General features: G+C 40.7%; 1 protein-coding gene across 2 annotated transcripts in view; it reads left to right on the top strand.

Annotated features, from left to right (window-relative positions):
• USP7 (ubiquitin specific peptidase 7) overlaps positions 1 to 19,154 on the top strand; it is a 77,960-nt gene that overhangs the window by 21,382 nt on the left and 37,424 nt on the right. The window contains exons 2-4 of one of the 2 annotated variants that reach the window (XM_080384577.1): positions 11,833 to 11,937; positions 12,330 to 12,362; positions 17,811 to 18,009. In XM_080384577.1, the coding sequence (XP_080240703.1) occupies positions 11,833 to 11,937; positions 12,330 to 12,362; positions 17,811 to 18,009 (337 nt within the window). The remainder of the gene's footprint in view (positions 1 to 11,832; positions 11,938 to 12,329; positions 12,363 to 17,810; positions 18,010 to 19,154) is intronic. The other variant, XM_080384578.1, reaches the window with a different exon arrangement.

Here is a 19,154-nt window from a genome sequence, read left to right as displayed (position 1 = left end):
GGAAGTCCCAGAGCCATGAGATGGAGCCCTGGGAAGGTGCTCTACAGCAGTGTCCCTCCCCATGCCTGTTCCCTGCAGCCTGCCCTGGCTCCCTTTGTTGACCAGTCGAACCTGCGTGCTGTGCTTTGACACTGCCTTGGAGCCAGAGGGAGCTGGGGGTGCGTCTTGGCCTCCGCAGCATCTTTTACAGAATGTTTCAGAGCCTTCAGAAGTTTCACATACAGCATGAAAAAGGGTTTTGTTTCCTTTAAACTCTCATTCTGGTAATTTAATGTAAAGCCCCTTGTGTTGTAAGTAGTAGAAAATAATTGTTCTCCGGTGGTGTTTTTTTGTTTGGGTGTTGTTCAACCCCCTGCTATTCCGGATACTTGTCTGACATGCCCTATAGCCCCCTTTAGTCACTTTTTCTCTGAAGAGAATATATCCAGTTAGTATTCTTTGTCCTCGTTCTTAACCTGTTGACATGTTATATGAAGAAGTTAAACCAGCACACAGATCAAGCTTTATTTGTGGTTCCCCTTATAAACAGTATCTTTCTGCTTCTGTATTATCATTCAGATGGTTGTAGTATTCAGTGCACTGTGCTAATTAGAGCCTGTAGTAGTTCTTCTTTATAGATATACTGCTTCAAGAACAATATATGGTCAGATACTCTGCTTAGGAATTCCCTAGGTCTTCCAGTTGTGCATGCCAGCTGAGCAGTATGTGCATCATGGGGCAAATCACCACTGTCTGTGTACCCAAGAATATTTTTGCATTTTTCTATATTCACCATTGGACTACCAGATCAAGTTTGTAGGTGATTTGGTGTGTGATTTCATGCTGCTTTGCTATAATAGCCACCTTTAACGCAGGTTTAGTAGTTGCATTGTTAGCCTAAAAGGAGTAATTTCTTGTGAGCATATTTGATTTAGACTCCTGTACTATTTGGCAAAGAAGCCCAGATTTAAGCATGTGTTGTCCAATGAGCAGGAAATATCATTAACTCTGCTTGCTCTCTTCTTCACAATTGTATCTCAGTTTTTTAAAGTTACTATCCTGATGCTGATTTGTTTGCCTTTCCCTCTTCTCACAAAAGCCTGGTCTTGGAATTACTAGCTACCTGTAACCACTAAGTCAGATTCCTTTGAACCTGCTTTACATGTCTATCCATTTCTCTGCACAGCAGAAAACAAGACAGAAGAGGTGAAACAAGATCAACATTAGCAAATCTCCAGTGATAGAGGAAAACCTTTAAAAGCAATGCTGAAAATAAGAGGAAGAAATGCTGAAGGCATCAGGTCCTAGGTGTGAGGTCTCTGATGTGCACTTTGCACAGCTTCTCTAGCTTGGAGTGATCTGTCCTGTTTAAAGGTAAATTAAGGTACGAGCCTAAAAGTAATTTTTTTCTCCTCCTAGTGTCTGTAAAATCAATTGCAGTGCAAAATCTGTATTATTATCCACTTTGGTTATTTGCTAGGAAATGATTTTGCACTTAAACTCCAATATGGACAGATCCAACAGTGTTTCAACAGTTAAAAGAAATTGTGTCAGTAATAGGAAAAAAAGATTTAATATATTCATGCTACCTTTCCATGCTACTGCTAGTCTGAGCAAAGTTCAGCACGCTTCAGGACTGAGCAGTACAGTTAGCATTTACTGTACCTATGAATCCATTCTCAATCAGAATTTCAGAATCTGAAATAATGGCAAATAATATTTTGACTTTGTAACAAAGTTCCTACACCGAATCAGTCTACCTTCAGTGGTATATGTCATCACACTAACCCGTGTAAGGCAATGTTTTATATTACTGTTAAATGTGCAAACCCTTTTTGCTGCTTAAGTATATAACAAGCGTTCGGTTGTAGTATTGACTTCAGTAGGTGCACCCCAAAACTTTGAGACTGTGGACTGTACTCATCCAAAATGATACAGAAGTGTGTTTGAAAACTTATCTAGTTGACTACTAAGATTTGTGCTGGTCCGGATGGTGAAGGTGTGTGCTTTCCTATACTTTGACAGGAAAAGAGGGAGGTGCCAATGGGAGCATAATCACCGATCCTTTAACATGCTCATATTATTATCCAAATAAACTAATTTTTAATTGCTATTTAATTGTCTTTTTTAAAATGCCAAGATTGTGATCACATCGTTTATAGCATGCTGAGTCTAGTGTCATGTGTACACATAAATGCTCTGTGATGCTTGGACTGCCCTGGCTCCACCTGAGTTTGTATCCTTTTCTTCTCTGTGTCAGAAGTTCATTTTTCTTTGAGTGGTTTTTCAGCCTTTCTAGTCATGAGTGCCAGAGAGCTTAGCGTTTGTTGCTGCAGTAAGTCCATTACTCAGTAAAGCAGTAAAACATAAAGAGGGGTGTGATACTTGAAAAACACATTGTTTAGGGTGTGTTCAGTAGGTTGGGACCGAGTGCCTTGTCTTCAGCGAAGATGTAATCATACTACCATCTCTGGAATGTGCAGGGGCAAGACGTGACGAGTTAAGGTAGTTGCTTCTATGGCCTTGCTGCTCTAGATACAGCAAAGAGAAGGTAGTGCAAGTCCAGTAATTGTTGTAATAGCTCATGACACTTCTGATGTTTCAGCCTTTCCTTAATGTGGAAGAAAATAATTTGTCAGCTGTTCTAGTCACTGATTTTTGAGTATTACATGGGAGCCAGAAGCAGTCTTGCTGCCTTCCTGATCTGATAGTTTTATAGAAGTGTAACCTATGCTAAGAAGGCTCATCAGACTAAGAGAAGGAGCTACGAAAGATTTTTCAGCAGACTTCTTGCCCTGATGACCACCAAGGGGTTGTGACACTGTAGAATGGGTAAAGCCAGGCTAGTGACACAGGCAGGTCATATAATATCATAACATACGACATCAAATAACATCACTGTACTGAAGAAAAAACTTGTGCTGGTGTTGCTATCTACCCCAAGTTATTAAACACCTGGAGCTTAAAGTGTATGAAAAATTTCTTCAAATGAGAAGGCTGTCTGTACAAACTCATCAGCAAAAGTATGAAGTTGTAAATACGTTGGGTAATTATGGGTGTGTTGTTAGTGTCCAGACTGAACCCTGGTTCATGCAGCCTTTCATTTAATGCTAAATTATTCATAAAGCAGAGAGTTAAACAGCTGAAACCAGGCAGTAATGTAGTCACTGTTTGTTTTAGTAAATTTTTTGGGGTGACTTCTTAAATGGCAGCTTTTGGTCTGCTGAGTAATTGCATTGATAAAACCCTAAATGCTTTATACACATCTATAAGAAGTTAATCATATTTTTAAGACTTAAAATTTTGTTTTGTAAAGTGCCATCAGACAGCTTTCCTCTTCAAATATAAGTGGATAAATGAGTTGCTGCAGCAAATTGCCTGGTTTATAGAGCATGTTCTGTGTATGCTATTTGTTCTCGGCTATTTTTCTAGGCACAGTGTTACATTGTACCTCTTCTATTTTCACATTAAGATAACTTTCTCAGTAGGATGAAGTTTCAGGCACTATTTACCTTACAGACTGGTATCTTTCATGCATGTTGTTTAGTGTTCAGGAGCTTCTTAGTGTAATCAACTTCTTTGTTTTATCTCAGAATAGAATAGTCATGTAACCTATTAATCTGACTCTTCCACCCCCATTAGGTACATTGGTGCAATTTAAAACCAGTTTTGCCGTCCTGTGTTTTGTCAAGATGTTCTCTTTGGACAGGCAGACATGATAGGAATACAAGGCAACAGCAATACAGTGATTGATCGGTGTAGTTAAGTGGTGGTTGCAGCCTGACTGTGTGTCTAATTGCTGCTAAATATTTTGTAGGCATGGCAGAGATGGTGAGTCTGCTTCCAGGAAGCTGTCCCATCCCAGTAATGTTTCCTTCTTCATTACTGTCTTGTGCAGCATCATCTCCTTCTGTTGGTGATTTGCAATTCACAGTCAATAATGCAATAATTATTTGTTTCAGATGGCAATTAGAGGGCAAGAGACTTCCATATAATACTATTTCTAGGTTTTTTTAAGATCTAATGTTGGCTACTTGCTCTTTAGTAAATAAACGTCCTTTCTACTTGCTTGCTTTCTTTCTGAATTTGCTAAGGCAAATTTTGGAAGCATCGAAGACCTTTAAACCTTGTCTCCCTAGCTACAAGTCATCTCACTTCCTACACTCCTAACACCTTTCTCCTTTTATCTGTAAGCTTGCCTCTTGTCTCCTGATACTTTTCTAGAAAGCCTTTTCTTCTTAAGACATTGTCCTTGATCATACCTTTCTTGTTTAGAGGTTTACATTGCTAGATACGCCTTTTGACAGTGGATCAAGTATTGAGAAAGTAATGAACCATGAAGGAAGAAAAAATAGTAAATGAAACAAAAGCAAACTACCCACTATTTTGCTAATGTGAGAATTACCTTCTAGCTGTAAAGGTAAATTACATGATTTTTACAAGTCATGGAAACATCTGTGGCAGCAGTTATCTACACCTTGACATCAGTCTGTAGGGTCTTGGGGATTTATATACTTCCCTTTCCCCTCCTCCCATTCTACTGGCCAAGTTAATTTTTGTCTCCATTATTGTTTCATCCTTTAAAAATGCTTTAGGTGGATTGCCTTTTTTTTTTTTTTTAAATGCCTTTTGAAAGGCTGCCACACTACAGAAATTGGTTGATACCTTTTTGGATTTTCATTGCAGCAACCTAGGACTGTCTTGAAAAAACAGAACTCTGTAGAACACTTTTAATTTAATTCCTTTTCTCCTGAGTCCCTTTGTGCAGTAAGTGGTGTTTGTATTCTACCTACAGGTAGGGATTAGAGGCCAAATAGTTTCTCTTCTGAAAGGCAGAGTTCTTCCAGAGCAAGCAAGAGGAAATTTTGCTTCTAGTTGTTTAAAGATTGATTATTGTAAATTAATCCCATGGAGATCGTAGAGTTGGGAACTTATTTGGCTAATCTTGGTGTGTGTTGTTAGTGTTTTGTTTTTTGGGTTTTGTTTTGGGTTTTTGGATTGTGTGGTGGTTTTTTGTCTCTCTCTCCCCGCCCCCCCCCCCCCCCCCTTAAAACCCTGCCTCCTGGGAGTAATGCCTATTAATCTGGCTTCTGCTGGCTTTTGTAGCAGTGGCTTCCAGACTTCTGGAGGGGCAAGTGGCTGGAGCCCACAGGTTTTCTTGTGAGCTGCTAGTATAGTCACATAAAACCCAGTTCCACTCGCGCAGTACACTACCTGCAGCCTGCTTACAGGCATGGTTTGGGGGCTTTGCTACAGAGAGTTGTGAAGTAATGCGTTTGCATGGTTTTTTTTCTAGTTAAAGGCAGGTATACTTTACCTTCCTCACATGCATCTAAGTTTCGTATTTGCTTTCAGGAAGTAATGCTTTTGCTTAAAGGTTTTCTGAATGAGTTTTATCAGTGTCTTCTTTGCACCACCATAGTTCAGTAACTGCTTCAGAAGCACTGCATTTACTGCTTGCTTGATGAATTTTTCAAATATGTATTTTGATATGCTGCCCAGTAGTTATAATATCAAAGGTCAGTTTGGTGGTAAAAGAGGTATTATTTAATATAGCACTTGAAATCACTGAATGTTTTTTTCATTATAATTTCTAGCAATGGTGATTTTAAATTTTTTTTTCCTTGTGTGCTATTATCCATGTGAGACTGGCATTCTGAATTATGCACTGAAGAAGTAAACTTTTATAAGTTTGACATATTTAAACTATTTTTGTATTTTAAAATAATACTTTTTTTAAAACTCTTTGAAGGGATTATAGTATCTTCCACAGTTGAAGAGGAGTTAGGCAGTGAGTGCTGAAGGATCAGTAGCTCGCAGGGCTGCCCCAGGGGGTCGTTACAGGTTCCTCTGCTTTCAGGTGGTCCAATGGGTTCTGACACTGAGGTACAAAGCTGGACCTGGACTGCATGTTCAGCATGCAACTGATATCATTTGATGCTGATGTAATTTGACTGCTTCAAGACTGACTTTGTTCATTTTTCAGTGAGGTTTAAGTTGTCTGACTTTATTCTTACCTCCTACCACCTTATATTTTGTGCTCAGTAAGTCAGTTTTCTTAGTGTTGACTGCAGCTTCACTCATCCACTGGGATTCACACCCACACGTACCCCCACTTTAATCAGTACATACTGTTAGGAAGGCTTTGATTCTGGAATGTCTGTCTAGTCCAGCAGCAGAGGAGAAAGTCATGTGTTTTCAGCTTTCCCTCTGTAAAGGCAGAACCCTGGATATGAAGTATGGTTCATCAAAGTCTTCAAGACTGCTGCCAGCAGTGAATGACTGACTTCTTCTCAGCCTGCTAATGCTACAGTTAGTGCAACTTCCTTGTTGTTTCTGGGATAGCTGTGGCAGTTCTGCATGGAGGTCTACACGAACAGTCTCTAGTGACACGTTAACATCCCCAATACTAGTCATTTCCATGGTGAGGCGGTTGTACATGATAAGCGTAAGCAAGATTTTCATGTCACTTACTCCTCCATTGTGGTCTCTTTAACCTCAAAAGGAAACATAAATGTTTCATAACCTGCCAGGGAGACTGCTTCGGTTTCTCCTCTGTGGCTGCCAGATCCAAAAGCTAATGACAAGCATTATCGATAATCTTTCAAAAGTTGAATATTTGGTGTGGTATGAGTCATGACTGAAACCTATGAAGTTAGTAGCCTGTTGACATTATCGTAGAAGTAGTAGCAATGTTCTGCTGTAATTTAATTGCTGTGATAGTGGAGTCGTTCTGTAGCTTTTGTCCACATGTGACTGCAAGCACGTTTACTGCTGAGCAACATATCTTGCCTCTTGGAGAGAGATGAAATTCTGCAGTGCTCTGGTCTTGTAACAGAGCTTATGTTGTGCCACCAGCCATGTGATCTTGACAAAATCTTTTCTGCTGTCTCATTGATAGGAGAAAAATACAGCAAACTTTGGAGTTCCTTCCCTGTAGATTTAAGTTATTGTGAACAGTAGAACAATAGAGCAATATATCTTTCAGTGACACTGAGTTCGTCTTACTAAACCAGCTGAATCCACCTGAACAGCTTTTTTTGAGTAGTGTCTTTTAATCATTGATGCTATTTTTGTTCTGATTACTTAACAGTGTGAGTATTTGAGTATGATAATGCTGAGGTTATAGTCAATAAGAAGGAGATTTTTTTTTTCTCCTTTTTTTTTAATACTTTCTGTAAAGTCTGGCATCCCGTGGCAAGATTGTAGTTTCTCCCCCCTGCCATTAGTATCACTTGCAATAACCATTTTGCTTTCAGGCTTTCATCTCAACACTTCGGTGACAGTTAGTTAATGAGCAACGAAAGTGTGCACCTGCAGTCATTTATATATGATCCAGTGATTTGTCTAAGGTGACTGATGCTTCTTACTAACTTCCCAAACTATTTTGTCATGGTCCAGTTTCGTTCCAGTTGTATATATCAGATTTTAGACCTGATTTCTTTTCAGCATTCATGATCAGACTCAGTAATGTCTGAAATACCTCTTCTTGGAAGGTGCCTTAACCTTTAAACTGCAGAGACCCCCTTTTAACACTTCAGGCTGTATTGTTTATCTACTCATGCCACTGCGCTACAGAAAACTATATATAACCTTGAATGTTTCAGAAGAAATTTTCACTATGCTTCATGTTGCCTTGCATTCCTTTTTGTAATGAAAGAATATCTACAAAGTTGTAGGTGTTGCGTTTTGGGTAGGTAGGAAACAACTTAAGTGCCCTTCATCAGTCTAGTAGTGTCTAAAATGTTTGTACTGAAAGTTGTGTTTGTTTAATATTTTGCAGTACTGCAAAAAATTCTTGCAGTTTAATATTTGCGGCAAGTTAGTATTTAAAGAGTTAAACCTATTCCTTATTCATAAGGTCACTTAATGCTCTGTTGTAGTACTTCCTTAATTTATGTGGTTTGTGTTAACTTTTGGTTGATTAATGGACTGCATCTTTAATTTATTCCAGGGATACGATTAAACCGGGTATTCTGGTCTAGAAACTGACAGATGATGTGACTGGGGTGATGTTGACACACTGTGGTTTAAGCTGCATTAAAGACAGCAATGTATTAAGCAGTATGTTTAATAGGAAGGTTCTCCTGGCCAGTGTGGACAGGTACTTTTTCTTAGTCCTGTATTGTATAATTTGAATAATTCTTTGGCATCGTTCTGCTTGAAGTGAAGGAAAAAACATTTCTTAATTAAATCTTGGTGTGATTTGACAGTTCTTTCCTATGAGCTCTTAAGGACAACAGAGGAAAACATAAATTACTGGTTTTCAGTGCTATAGTTGAAAATAGATTTTTGTCATACTTCTTGCTAGTAAATCTGTTGAAAAAGGACTGTGTTTTGTTTGTGCAAAGTATTTACTGCAAAGTTTAATTTTTAGTAGTTAAAATTTTCCTTTATTCACAGAAGCCAAAAACATTTGCTAGTGTTATCTGGGTTCCATATCCGAGAGCTGTATTACAAAATGTGTGTCAATATGTCAGAAAAAGCAGCAGTGTTATATATCATCATTGACTTTATCTTATCACTAAATACTGTCTCTCAGAAGCTGCCTCTGTTTATCTTGATTGCTTTTGCTATGATCTATTCTGCATTTTCTTCCTTCTCTCTGCTAACCATTCATACTTTTGGGGAATGTAGAGCGGTGTCTCACAGAAAGCTCTTTTTCTTAGTTAAGGACAGTTCTTTCCCCATAAAACACAGTATCAACGCTTAAATACTCTGTTAAAAGAATATTAAATACTCTGTTAAAAGAATATTTTGGATGAGCTTTTAGTGAAGATCTTCACTATCCCTCAGGTGTTTACTTCCGTTTGTTTCTAGATACTAAGTTGCCTTGATGATAACTTCAAAAATATAAATATTTTGTAATAAATAAAAGTTTATAACTTATATTAAATAAGCATTTATTTAAGAATAGTAAACCCCTGGTATTAATTTAGTGTAAGCAATTGTTGCGTTGCTGTGGGCATGCTGTATGCTTCCAGATAAAAGTGAACCAGAAGACAGCTTCCTTGTTAGATTATAACCATGCTGTTAAAAGATTAAAAAGAAAGAAAGGAGGAAAAAAAAATAAAAGGCAAGCAAGCTGTGGAAATAAACTTAGGGTGTTTCTTTCTTACTTTACCTGTTCTTGAATTACAGCAGTTCAGACCTGTCCCCCCTACCTTTAATTTTGTTGTATTTTGAGTTATGTTCATTTTAACTTGCTGTTCTACTGCACTGCAGTGTTACCAATGCAGAGAGCTGTTAGTGGGGACTTCTGCAGCTGTACTGCTCAGGTGCCAGTCTTCTGCAAACCTTTTTCTAATAAAATCAAAACTTTAAGTCATATTTGATTTTGCTTTCTTATTAATAATGAGAAGGGTGCACACTTTATTGTGGATGCTGCATACTGTATGTTGCAGCGTATGTGTTTCACTCCTGCCTCAGTGAGATCTGCTGTGTCCTAGTAAGCTTCCGAAAGCTGTGTTTGAGCGCAAAGTTTGTGATCTTTTTTAGCTCTAATCCAGAAGTAAGTCTCTAACCTGACCTGTTTCTGTTCATGCTGGGGGCAGAGGTTATTAGCTCGGTGGATTTACTAGGAGAGTAAATAGCCTGAATAGGAGTGTCGGTTGTGAAAGTATCTTTTCTTGTGTACTGTGAATTGGAATGAGGCTGCAAGAGCGTGAGGTGCACACCTCTGCGTGGCGGAGGAGAGGAAGGACTGTGAAGCAACTGGTGATCGAGTGCAGGTGCCAAGTGCACACCAAAGCCGCTCTCCCTGCCCTCCTCAACTGGGCAAGGGAGAGAACATACAGCAAAAGGCTCCTGGGTTGAGAGAAGGACAGGGAGATCACTTAGCAATTACAGTCACGGGCAAAACAGACTCAACATGGGGAAATTAGTTCAACTTATTGCCATTCAAATCGGAAAAACACCTTTTTCCCAGCCCTCCCTTTTTCTCGGGCTCAGCTTCACTCCTGATTTCTCTAGTTCCTGCCCCTGAGCAGTGCAGGGGACTGGGGAACTGGGGTTACGGTCACTTCATCACCCATTGTCTCTGCTGCTCCCTGCTCCACCGTGGGGGCCCTCCCGCAGGTGACAGTTCTCCGTGCACTTCCCCAGCGTGGGGCCGCCCCACGGGCTACAGTTCTTCATGCACGGCTCCAGCGTGTGTGTGCCACAGGGTGCAGCCCCTCAGGAACAGCCGGCTCCAGCCGGGGTCCCCCGTGGGGTCACAGGCCCTGCCAGGAGCTGCCCCAGCGCCGCTGCCTGCGGGTCATGGCTCCTGCGGGCACCCCCTGCCCCGGCGTGGGGTCCTGCCCGGGCTGGGGGGGTGTCTGCTCCCTCATGGACCTCCATGGGCAGAGGGGGACACATCCTGCCTCACCATGGGCCTCACTGGGCTGCTGGGGAACCTCTGCTGTGGCGCCTGGAGCCCCCCGGCCCCCTCCTGCCCTGCCCTGCCCGGGGGGGGGCTGCAGGGCTGCTGCTCTCAAAACCCCGCGCCTCTCTCCAGCTGCAGCTGCTGTTGCGCAGGTTTCCCCCACCCTGCTGCCTCCCTTCTGAAATATTTGATCCCGGAGGTCTCGGGCCTGGAGGTCTCGGCCTTGTGAGTCAGCTGGCCTGGGCTCTGTTGGACAGAGCTTCTAGCAGCTTCTGGCCGAGGCCGCCCCTGCAGCCCCTGGAGCACGCCCTTGCCACGCGAACCCACAGCTTCCCTGCTCGCTTGGCTTACCGAGCTGTCCCTTCTCCCCCCCCGCTTGCGGGGACCGCGGTGACTGTCCCCACGGCGGCCCCTGTCCCTGTTGTACCGCGGGTGCCTGCAGCCCCCCCGCCCGGCCCCGGGAGCGGGGCGCTGTCCAGGGTGCTGAGAGGGGACGCCTACCCGGGCCCTGCCCGCCCGCGCTGCCGGGGTGGGGGGTTGAGGGCTGCTCTCGGTGACCTCGGGGGTTTGGGGTGTCCTGGGAATGAACACACAACAGCAGGACAGGTATAGCAAAGAGGAACTTACCAGAGCCTTCAGTGTTAAGTGGTGCTTGCCTTCAACTGGTTGCAAGGGGTTTTACAGTTTGGTGAGAAAACAGTTTATTCAAGAATATATCTGCTTCCTATAATCACGCTCAAATGATCGATCAGCTTCCGATGTGCAAGCAATGGAGGAAGGTGGTTGGTGGTTGGATAGGTCAGGAAGATGCTTGTGCAGTCAAAGCAACGCGTCTTTAAAATAGTGGGGCTTTAGTTCATGGTATTGTTTCATTTCTATTTTTCTAGTGGTTTTTACATGTCTCTCAAACGGTTACTGTAGCAAAACATAAGAGCAGTGATGGCCAGAACCTGGAAATTGTTGCATGAGGTAGTAAAGGATTTCCTCTCCAATTTTTCCCACAAAAGATTTACATCTTACTGTTACACTTGGTTAGATGTTTAGTTTTGTTTTGTGTTTTTTGTTTTTGTTTTTGTTTTTTTTTTTTTTAAAGCAGTGACACTGAAGAAGTCAACTTGTTAATTTAGAAAGTCTTCTATTAGAAACTTATATCTGTATAAAAATGTGGAACACCAGAAAAAGTAACTTTAAAGTTTTTGTTTAAGGAGACTTGATTATGAGTTGCTGACTGTAAGGCCATTTGGAAACTTAAGAATCAGCTTATGTTCTTTGTATTTCTATTCTGCATCAACGTGGACTTTTTGCTTCATCCATAAGTATTCATCTGTTTGAGGAATTTTACAGTTTATATACCATACAAGTAGATTTGTTGTGCTATAGTTTAAGGAGAAACTGTTTTGCCCAAAAGTGTGCCCTTTGTGTGTCTTGTAAGCACTACCTGAGACAGAAATGTTAATACAGCTGATTTATTTTTTTTTCCCTGTTAGCTGGAGATACAGACGATCCTCCAAGAATTACTCAAAATCCTGTCATTAATGGTAATGTAGCAATGGCTGACGGGCATAACAACACTGAAGAAGACATGGAAGATGGTAAGTAAATATTTAATAAAAACGTGGTTTGTTGGCTTCATTATTTTTAGTATTTTTGAGGACAAAATGGGCCATGTCTTACCTGTGTCCTCTGAACTGCAGCTCATTAAAAAAATGAAACCCTCTGTAGTTATCGCTGCTGGTTTTCTGTATAGGCATCCTTTTAACATAGCTGTACAATAGGATTAGGCATCTGAGGGCCTGGATTTTTTTTATCTTACTCTTTCTAGGTATTCATTAAAAATTGCTGAAAGTGATACTGCCCATTGTTATATTTTGTGATACATCCCTTTAAATGTGCTGTAACTGGTGCTTTGCTGAATAGTAATTTTGTCAGTTATGCAATTCCTTCAGGACTTTTAGAATCCTTATCTGTCCTGCTCTCTTGTCAGGTGGCAGCTGTGATCAGATTTTGTCTTTGTATGGTAAGTCAGTGGCAACTGTTCTGTTGAGGAATGTTTTTTGCCCCAACTCTGCCCTTTTACTTGCAAATGCAAAGGAAGAAGTATGTATTGATGTCCTGTTAATAAAAGGGGACATGGGTTTTTGTAATCCTTCTGTTGGCCTATTAAATGAAAACAAGGTTGCACAGTTTTTTCTGTTACAGAAGATCAAATAATTTTTAAATAGATGTTCCTGAGCTTATTTAAAGAAAGATAATGAGTCTGTAATTCACATAAGTCTGTTATTATGCTTAGTGAGGAAAATATACAATGATACTTCTTTTCTTAGGAGAGGATATGGAAGGGGAACTGTTCTTATTTTGAAGCATTAAATAAAATTGAATTGGGAGAAGGGAGAAAAAATATGGTTGGGATTCATTCCTCTCTGATTCCTTATTTCATGCTGTTTTGTGAGAGTACATTCAGGACTAGGCTTAAACATTTTTTTTTTTAGATGATTCTGTGCCCGCCCCGCCCCCCCCCCCCCCCCCCCCCATTTTGTTTGAGAGAAGGCAGAGTTTGAGGTTAAAGGTCAAAAAAGTGCTTACCTTCATGTATTGAAATAAAATAGAATACTGATAGAGTGATAGTGTTACACAAAGAGAATATGGTTTAAGTTCAGGTCAGAAGCATTTCATGGTTGGATTTCCTCTGTATCATTGGCAAAGACAAAGTTTCCCATGATCAGATTCTTGCAGTAAAGTAAAAATGAGGTCTGGTTAGCCTATGATTTTTTTTTTTGTCTGATTGCCTGCTCTTACTCGGAGGGCTTCAATTCCTTGCTCAGAGTAACTAGCTGAGACTGAAATAGGGAACACTGGTTTTATCCAAATCAAGTCACCTGTTATAAAATATGTTAAATATCTTTGTCAGGCCATGATATTTGCAGGGTGGCAAGAGAAGATCATGTGGGTTGACACTCACCGGCAAGGACAGCTCTGTTGAACTTCTCGGCGGTAATGAGGTGTATAGGTAGAAAGCCTGGTAGGGTTTGCTGTCAATACAGCCAGTAGAAAACACATTGGTCAGTTAGTACAAAAAATTGTCCAGATGTTGTACAAGCAAAAGGGACTTAAGCTGCAGAAGCAACTGATGAAACACAGCCAGTATCAAGGAAGGCAATAATCGGGTGTACATCTCTTCATTCAGAAAAAGATGGATTTTTTTAACTCAAAAGCTATTGTCAGACACTTTCTTTCATTTACTAAATATTCAGTTCCTCTCAGAGAACTGGATATGAAAGTGTCGTGGTAGGGAGAAGTAGTCCCTGAAGGTATTTGGCAAAGGGCTTGTGAAAGCTACTGCATTTGTGGTGGCACTCACGTCTTTGTGGACTTTCAGGATGGTCAAGAGCTCTGCTGTTGGGGGTTAAGTTTGATTATTAAGCAATACTCTTAATACTTCCTTATTATCATATTTGAATAAGGAGTGTCTGGCTGCATTTTGGTGCTGTTATAGCTCTGCATTGCCATGGATAGAAAATAGTGTTATTGCAAAATGTTATAATTGCAAAAACATTCCTGAAGACTTGCATCATGTAAGCGGATGATGCCTCTTTTCCAAGTCTTGTAAATCAGATTAGCTGCTTGCTGTTGCATTATTTACATACCAGTGCAATTGCTGTCTTGCTGTTTATTCTCTTGCTATCCTGGTTTGCAGCTTGATGTACATGTATAATGGACAGCTTGGAGATTCACAAGATAGGAAAAGATGGAAGGAGGCATTGGTCGCTTTGATACACACGCTCTGTTTTCCCTTGCTGTTATTCATAGAGAGTGGAATCAATCTGAACTGGTAAAGAATGCATGAAGAGAATTTAGGTATCTCTTCAGTGAAGATCTTAATGAGTTTAGTGTTCCTGCAGAAGAGGTGAAGAGTAGGATAAAAGGTTGATGCATCCAGCTGGATCATAGAAACCAGCTTTCTGGTGAATTTTTGAGTTGGGGAAACCTTTGAGGTGATTTTGTTCCTCTTGTTTAGCAGAAAAAGCAATGACTGATAAGATTGGAAAAAAGTGCAGGTCTCATCGCCTTTGCTAGGCAACTAACCACAGGCATTTTGAAGAACACATAATGGGGGCAGCAGTGGACCACCAACAGGACTTTAAGATAAGGCTGTGTTCTCTCAAGTGGTTTGACTAGACCTGTTATTGCTTCGTATGATGCCTTAGCAATTAAAAAGAACCAGCTGAAGGAATAGGCTATGACTTAATATTCAGAGAATGACTTAATGAATTAGGCTTTGTGAGCTGGAGTAGCAGCTTCTGCAAATAAAAAATAATAAAACCAAGGTTCTGATCAAATTTTATTTGCAAGTTCATCAGTATTTGAAACAGCACATAGAATAAATTCTCCTAGATTTAAATTTCAAACAGAAGATCCCTAGCTAAAGATAAACTCACAGCTTTGCAATTACCTACTGAAGTCTCGTTTCTGTGAAGAACTGCAGAGGCTAGGAGGCTTTCAGAAGCACCAGTCTTAGCCATATACTAGTATTGCATGCTGTATTTGGATCATTATTAAAATATTCATGGACTATTCAGCCAGTTTCTCCATTAATAATTCAGGTTCAGAATATTTTAATAACATCAGTATACTTTAAAGGTAGCAACATTTACTAAGAAAATTAAGAAATCTGCTTTTCCCAAAGGTATAAACACTTAAATATGTATTCCAGTCTTAAAATTGATCATGTTCTGTATTTGGATCTCTGATTTGAAGGATCTTTGCTGTATCAAGGTGCTAGATGTGACATTCATCTTACCAGTGAAAAAATCTTTGCCATGTAGCAAGTATAAGTCATTGTATGTAATTTCACCAGGCATTGTCAGCTGGGTCTGGGGTCTTTCTATCTTCTGTTCAGGATCGTGCTCAGGATCATGTATCTGTAGTTCAGGGATTTGTAGAAGTCTTACCTGCAAGTCACTACTGAATCACTGGGCTGCCAACTGCAGTCTTTTATTGGAAAATAGTGGACATGTTGGTGATGGTGAAAAAAGATATTATTTCTTTGTGCTCTGGAAGAATACTCATCGCACTTGCTATTTAAACTTCGTTGTTTAATATAATTCATGTTTTGATCAATTACACTTACTAAAAATATGGGCTTTCTGGAGTGAAAGGAAGATTGTTATTTTGAGGGGTTGTGTTTTGCATTTTTAAAGAAAATTCTATTTTAGGGTTGACCTCTGTTATGAGGTTGCATTTTTATGGAATAGTTACTAGTGATTGCTCAAATATTTTACTGAGAAGAGTACCCTTCCTTGGTGAGCTCTCATGCACAGGCTTTCCTGAAAAGAAATCAAGAAATACAGGGAAACTTTCTCTGAAGCATCTGCAGATGCTGTGTGGGCTGCCTTTTTTAGCTGACATGGTAGCAGCGCTGCTGCATCCTTTCACTGAAGTGCTCTGAAAGCTGCATCAAAGGAAGCAGAAAGCAAACGTGGTTGGCTCATTTTTTTGTAGGCTTAGACTAAGCCCACGGGCTCGGTTTGTGATGGTGAATAGGGAGGCGCTCTGGAGCTGCTTTGAGATACACGTGATGCAAGGCTGATATTAAATTGTTACCGGTGTTATGGATTTATTTTGATTCTGGCTGCAAATCAATTTTGAGAGCGTACAGCTCCTTTGGCTGCAACCTGTCTGACTCTTAGTCATAGAAGACCAGCTCTCTACTTTGTCAACAGGCAGTGAGTAACTAAAATGAGTAGGGAACAGTTTTTACCTACATTATAGACTACTGGTTAGCTATACTTACCTGTAGGGAAAAAGAGGAGAAAAAAATCCTTTGAACTCTTCCATTACCGTGGAAGCTGACAGCACAGGGTAACACGAAGGTCATTGCAGTTGTAGAGGAGAGGGGAAGCTGGTTACTGCTGTAGGACTATTACTTTCAAGAGATAATTGGGAATGCTTAGGCCTGTCAGGCCATACACAAATAAGATCAACTGTGTTGCCAAAATCAAGATCAGAAGTAGGACGACTGCTTGAAAAGAAAGCTGTTTTGCAAGGGAGAATGAAATCTGTCAAAGCTCCCTGGCAGTTGTGGACAAGACTTGTTAATTTTCTGTATCTTTACACTGTTGCGTGTTGTAGACCAGAGAGTTTCATTTTTTTAAGTAAGGTAGCAATCAGGGCTCACCTGTTTCTAAAACAAATTAAAACATTCAACACTGTCTCTGCTGTTAAAAGCTTTCTGAGTGAACGACTGCTTTGCATGTACAGAAATAATACATTTGTTGTATACTGTGCACCTTGTCACATAATTTCATGATCCAATTTCTGGCTTGGTGGTGGTGTACCCCAGTGCTTTTGGTTTCAGCTGTTGCTGCACATGTGACATACCTGCTTTGGTTCTGCATCGCCCCTGAGCGCTATGAGAACAGCGGTCTGACCGTGGGTGCTGCCCTGTGTGCTCCTCGAACCTCCTTACACCCAGTAGCAAATCTGTCCATGTTAAACAGGTGTTAAGCTGGAACCATGGAAAAGGAGAGGAGTGTCTTGCTCGCGCTCTGTACTTCATCCCCACCCTGTAAAATTATTGGGATAAGTTGCAGGTTTTTCCTCCCTGTATGCAACATGAGGCATGTCACAATAGAGAGAGCCCAGCCTTGTGCCTTCCTGAAGCTGTCACAGTCTCCGGCACCCTGATATAGCTTTGTGCAACAGAAGCAGAACAGATTGTGGTATATGAAGAACTGGGGATGTGGGAAGAAGGCAAAATTAGTTTAATTGTGTGTATCAAAATAAGTTGTTATAAAAAAACCCCAAGAAGTATCTCATTTAACTTTGTTTTAGATCACTAAAAATCTTTAAAAATTGTCACATACCACAAAAAATGCAAGACCCTTCTCGTGAGCTATTATTCAGCAAACTGGTATGAGATTTTAAAAAAACGCACTATCTGACCAGTGGGGTTCATCTGTTTTGAAAAGATATTGTTGCAAGCAGAAAACAACTGAACGGTGACTTGGTATCAATAGGACAGTTGAAAAGATTGTTGAAATCTTTGCACGTCTTGGTTCGTGCAAGGAGCTGACTTAAACCGGGCTGTGAAGACACTACACAACAAGAGGAGTTAGAGTGGGTTGTGTTTTATGTTGTAAATTGATGTCTCTGTCTTGCTGTATCTGCTGCTTTAGAGGAAACTTGAGTGGTAGCAAATTCTATTGCTAAAAAGAAAATAATGTACAAAAGGAATGCATCTTTCAGTGCTCTTTTTTCCTGGATGGTGTTGCAGTGTTTTTTAAAGTTGAAAAAATTGAAACTTCAGTTGCTAAGGAGTTCAGTGCCTCTCAGGGTTTGGGGTTCTTTTTGTTGCTTCCAGTATCCCACTACATAAAACATGCTCACGTTGCATGATTTTTGAAGATGATCTTTTGGAGTTAGGGACATGAGGTTTTTCAAATAATTTTGTGTGTATGTGTTACAGATACAAGTTGGCGGTCAGAAGCAACATTTCAGTTTACAGTTGAACGCTTCAACAGATTGAGCGAGTCAGTTCTCAGTCCTCCCTGCTTTGTACGGAATTTGCCATGGAAGATCATGGTTATGCCACGACTCTACCCAGACAGACCACACCAAAAAAGCGTAGGATTCTTCCTTCAGTGCAATGCTGAATCTGATTCCACGTAAGACCCTTCTAATTATTGTACAAGTCCTTATTTGATACTAGTTATTCTGTATCGCACAAAGTACAAACATCTAAAAAAATTATTTTACCTAGCTTTTTCTGCAAGAGGAAAAAATTCTTGCAAGAGTTTGAGTCCCCCTTTCCCCACCACTTCTCTAAATCCCAAAGCATAAGAATAATCCTCTCCTTAGGACAAGCTAAAAGTAGCTTATGTAGCTACAAGTTTGTAGTAGAATTATATTTCTGTTTGATTGCTGGGGGGAGGTCTTCGGCTGATGTTTTTCTTGGCATGGGAAAGGTTTTGGATTTATTTCAAATGGAAGCAGTGCTGGAGCTTCTCTAACTCTGCCCTCTAAAATCCTGCCCTGTAAAGCATGTGAGCAGGTATCTGCTACCAGCTGGGGCAAAGCGGTGTACAAGGCAGTCGTCTGCTTAAGTGGAATTCATCCTTCATCAAGCGAGATACCAACATGTACATGCTCTTGGAGCCCTGCGTGCAAATGGAAATTGGCTGTCTTTGACCATTTCTGTAAACAATACAGAAATTAAAAAAGAAATACAAATTTCTGGGGCATTACTGCAGCTTATCCAACTAGAGTGCAGACCCATCATAGGTATCCTTTCCAGTAGGGTAACTCCACACTTGCACCACATGTCACACAACTTGTAGTTGTAGGAAGTTGCTCTTTTCCATTATTTTTGTAACCTAAAAGGCAAGTGATTAGTGCAAAGGTAAAGAAGAAAGTTGCAAGTTTATTAACTAGTCACAGGAGAAGTGATTCACATGCAGGTAGTCTCAGAAAAAGGGTAACATGATCTTCAAAAGTATCAACCAAGGTGCAGCCGGTGGAGCTAAGCAAGCAGCAATGGCCCTGCATGAGGAGTGACAAGACCTTGTCTGAACTGATACTCAGTTTGATAGTCTTGCACAAATGGGATGAATCTGAACATGAATGGTCATAAAAAGTGCTGCTGAGAAAACCAGGGTTGGAGAGTTTATCTTGTGGAAGGGAGGGTAGAACTGCTGCCTCCTTTCTCTAGCCAAAGGCTGAGGTGCCACTCCAGCCACCAAGGCTACCTTTGAGTTTGCCTGTCCATCTGCATTGAAGTAGATAGAAACAGTTCGCCTCGGAGAGCAGTGGT

Source organism: Falco punctatus (assembly GCF_963210335.1).
Source record: "Falco punctatus genome assembly, chromosome: 4".
NCBI lineage: Eukaryota > Metazoa > Chordata > Aves > Falconiformes > Falconidae > Falco > Falco punctatus.
Note: the sequence above shows the minus strand (reverse complement) of the source record. Positions and strands in the feature narration are given on the sequence as shown.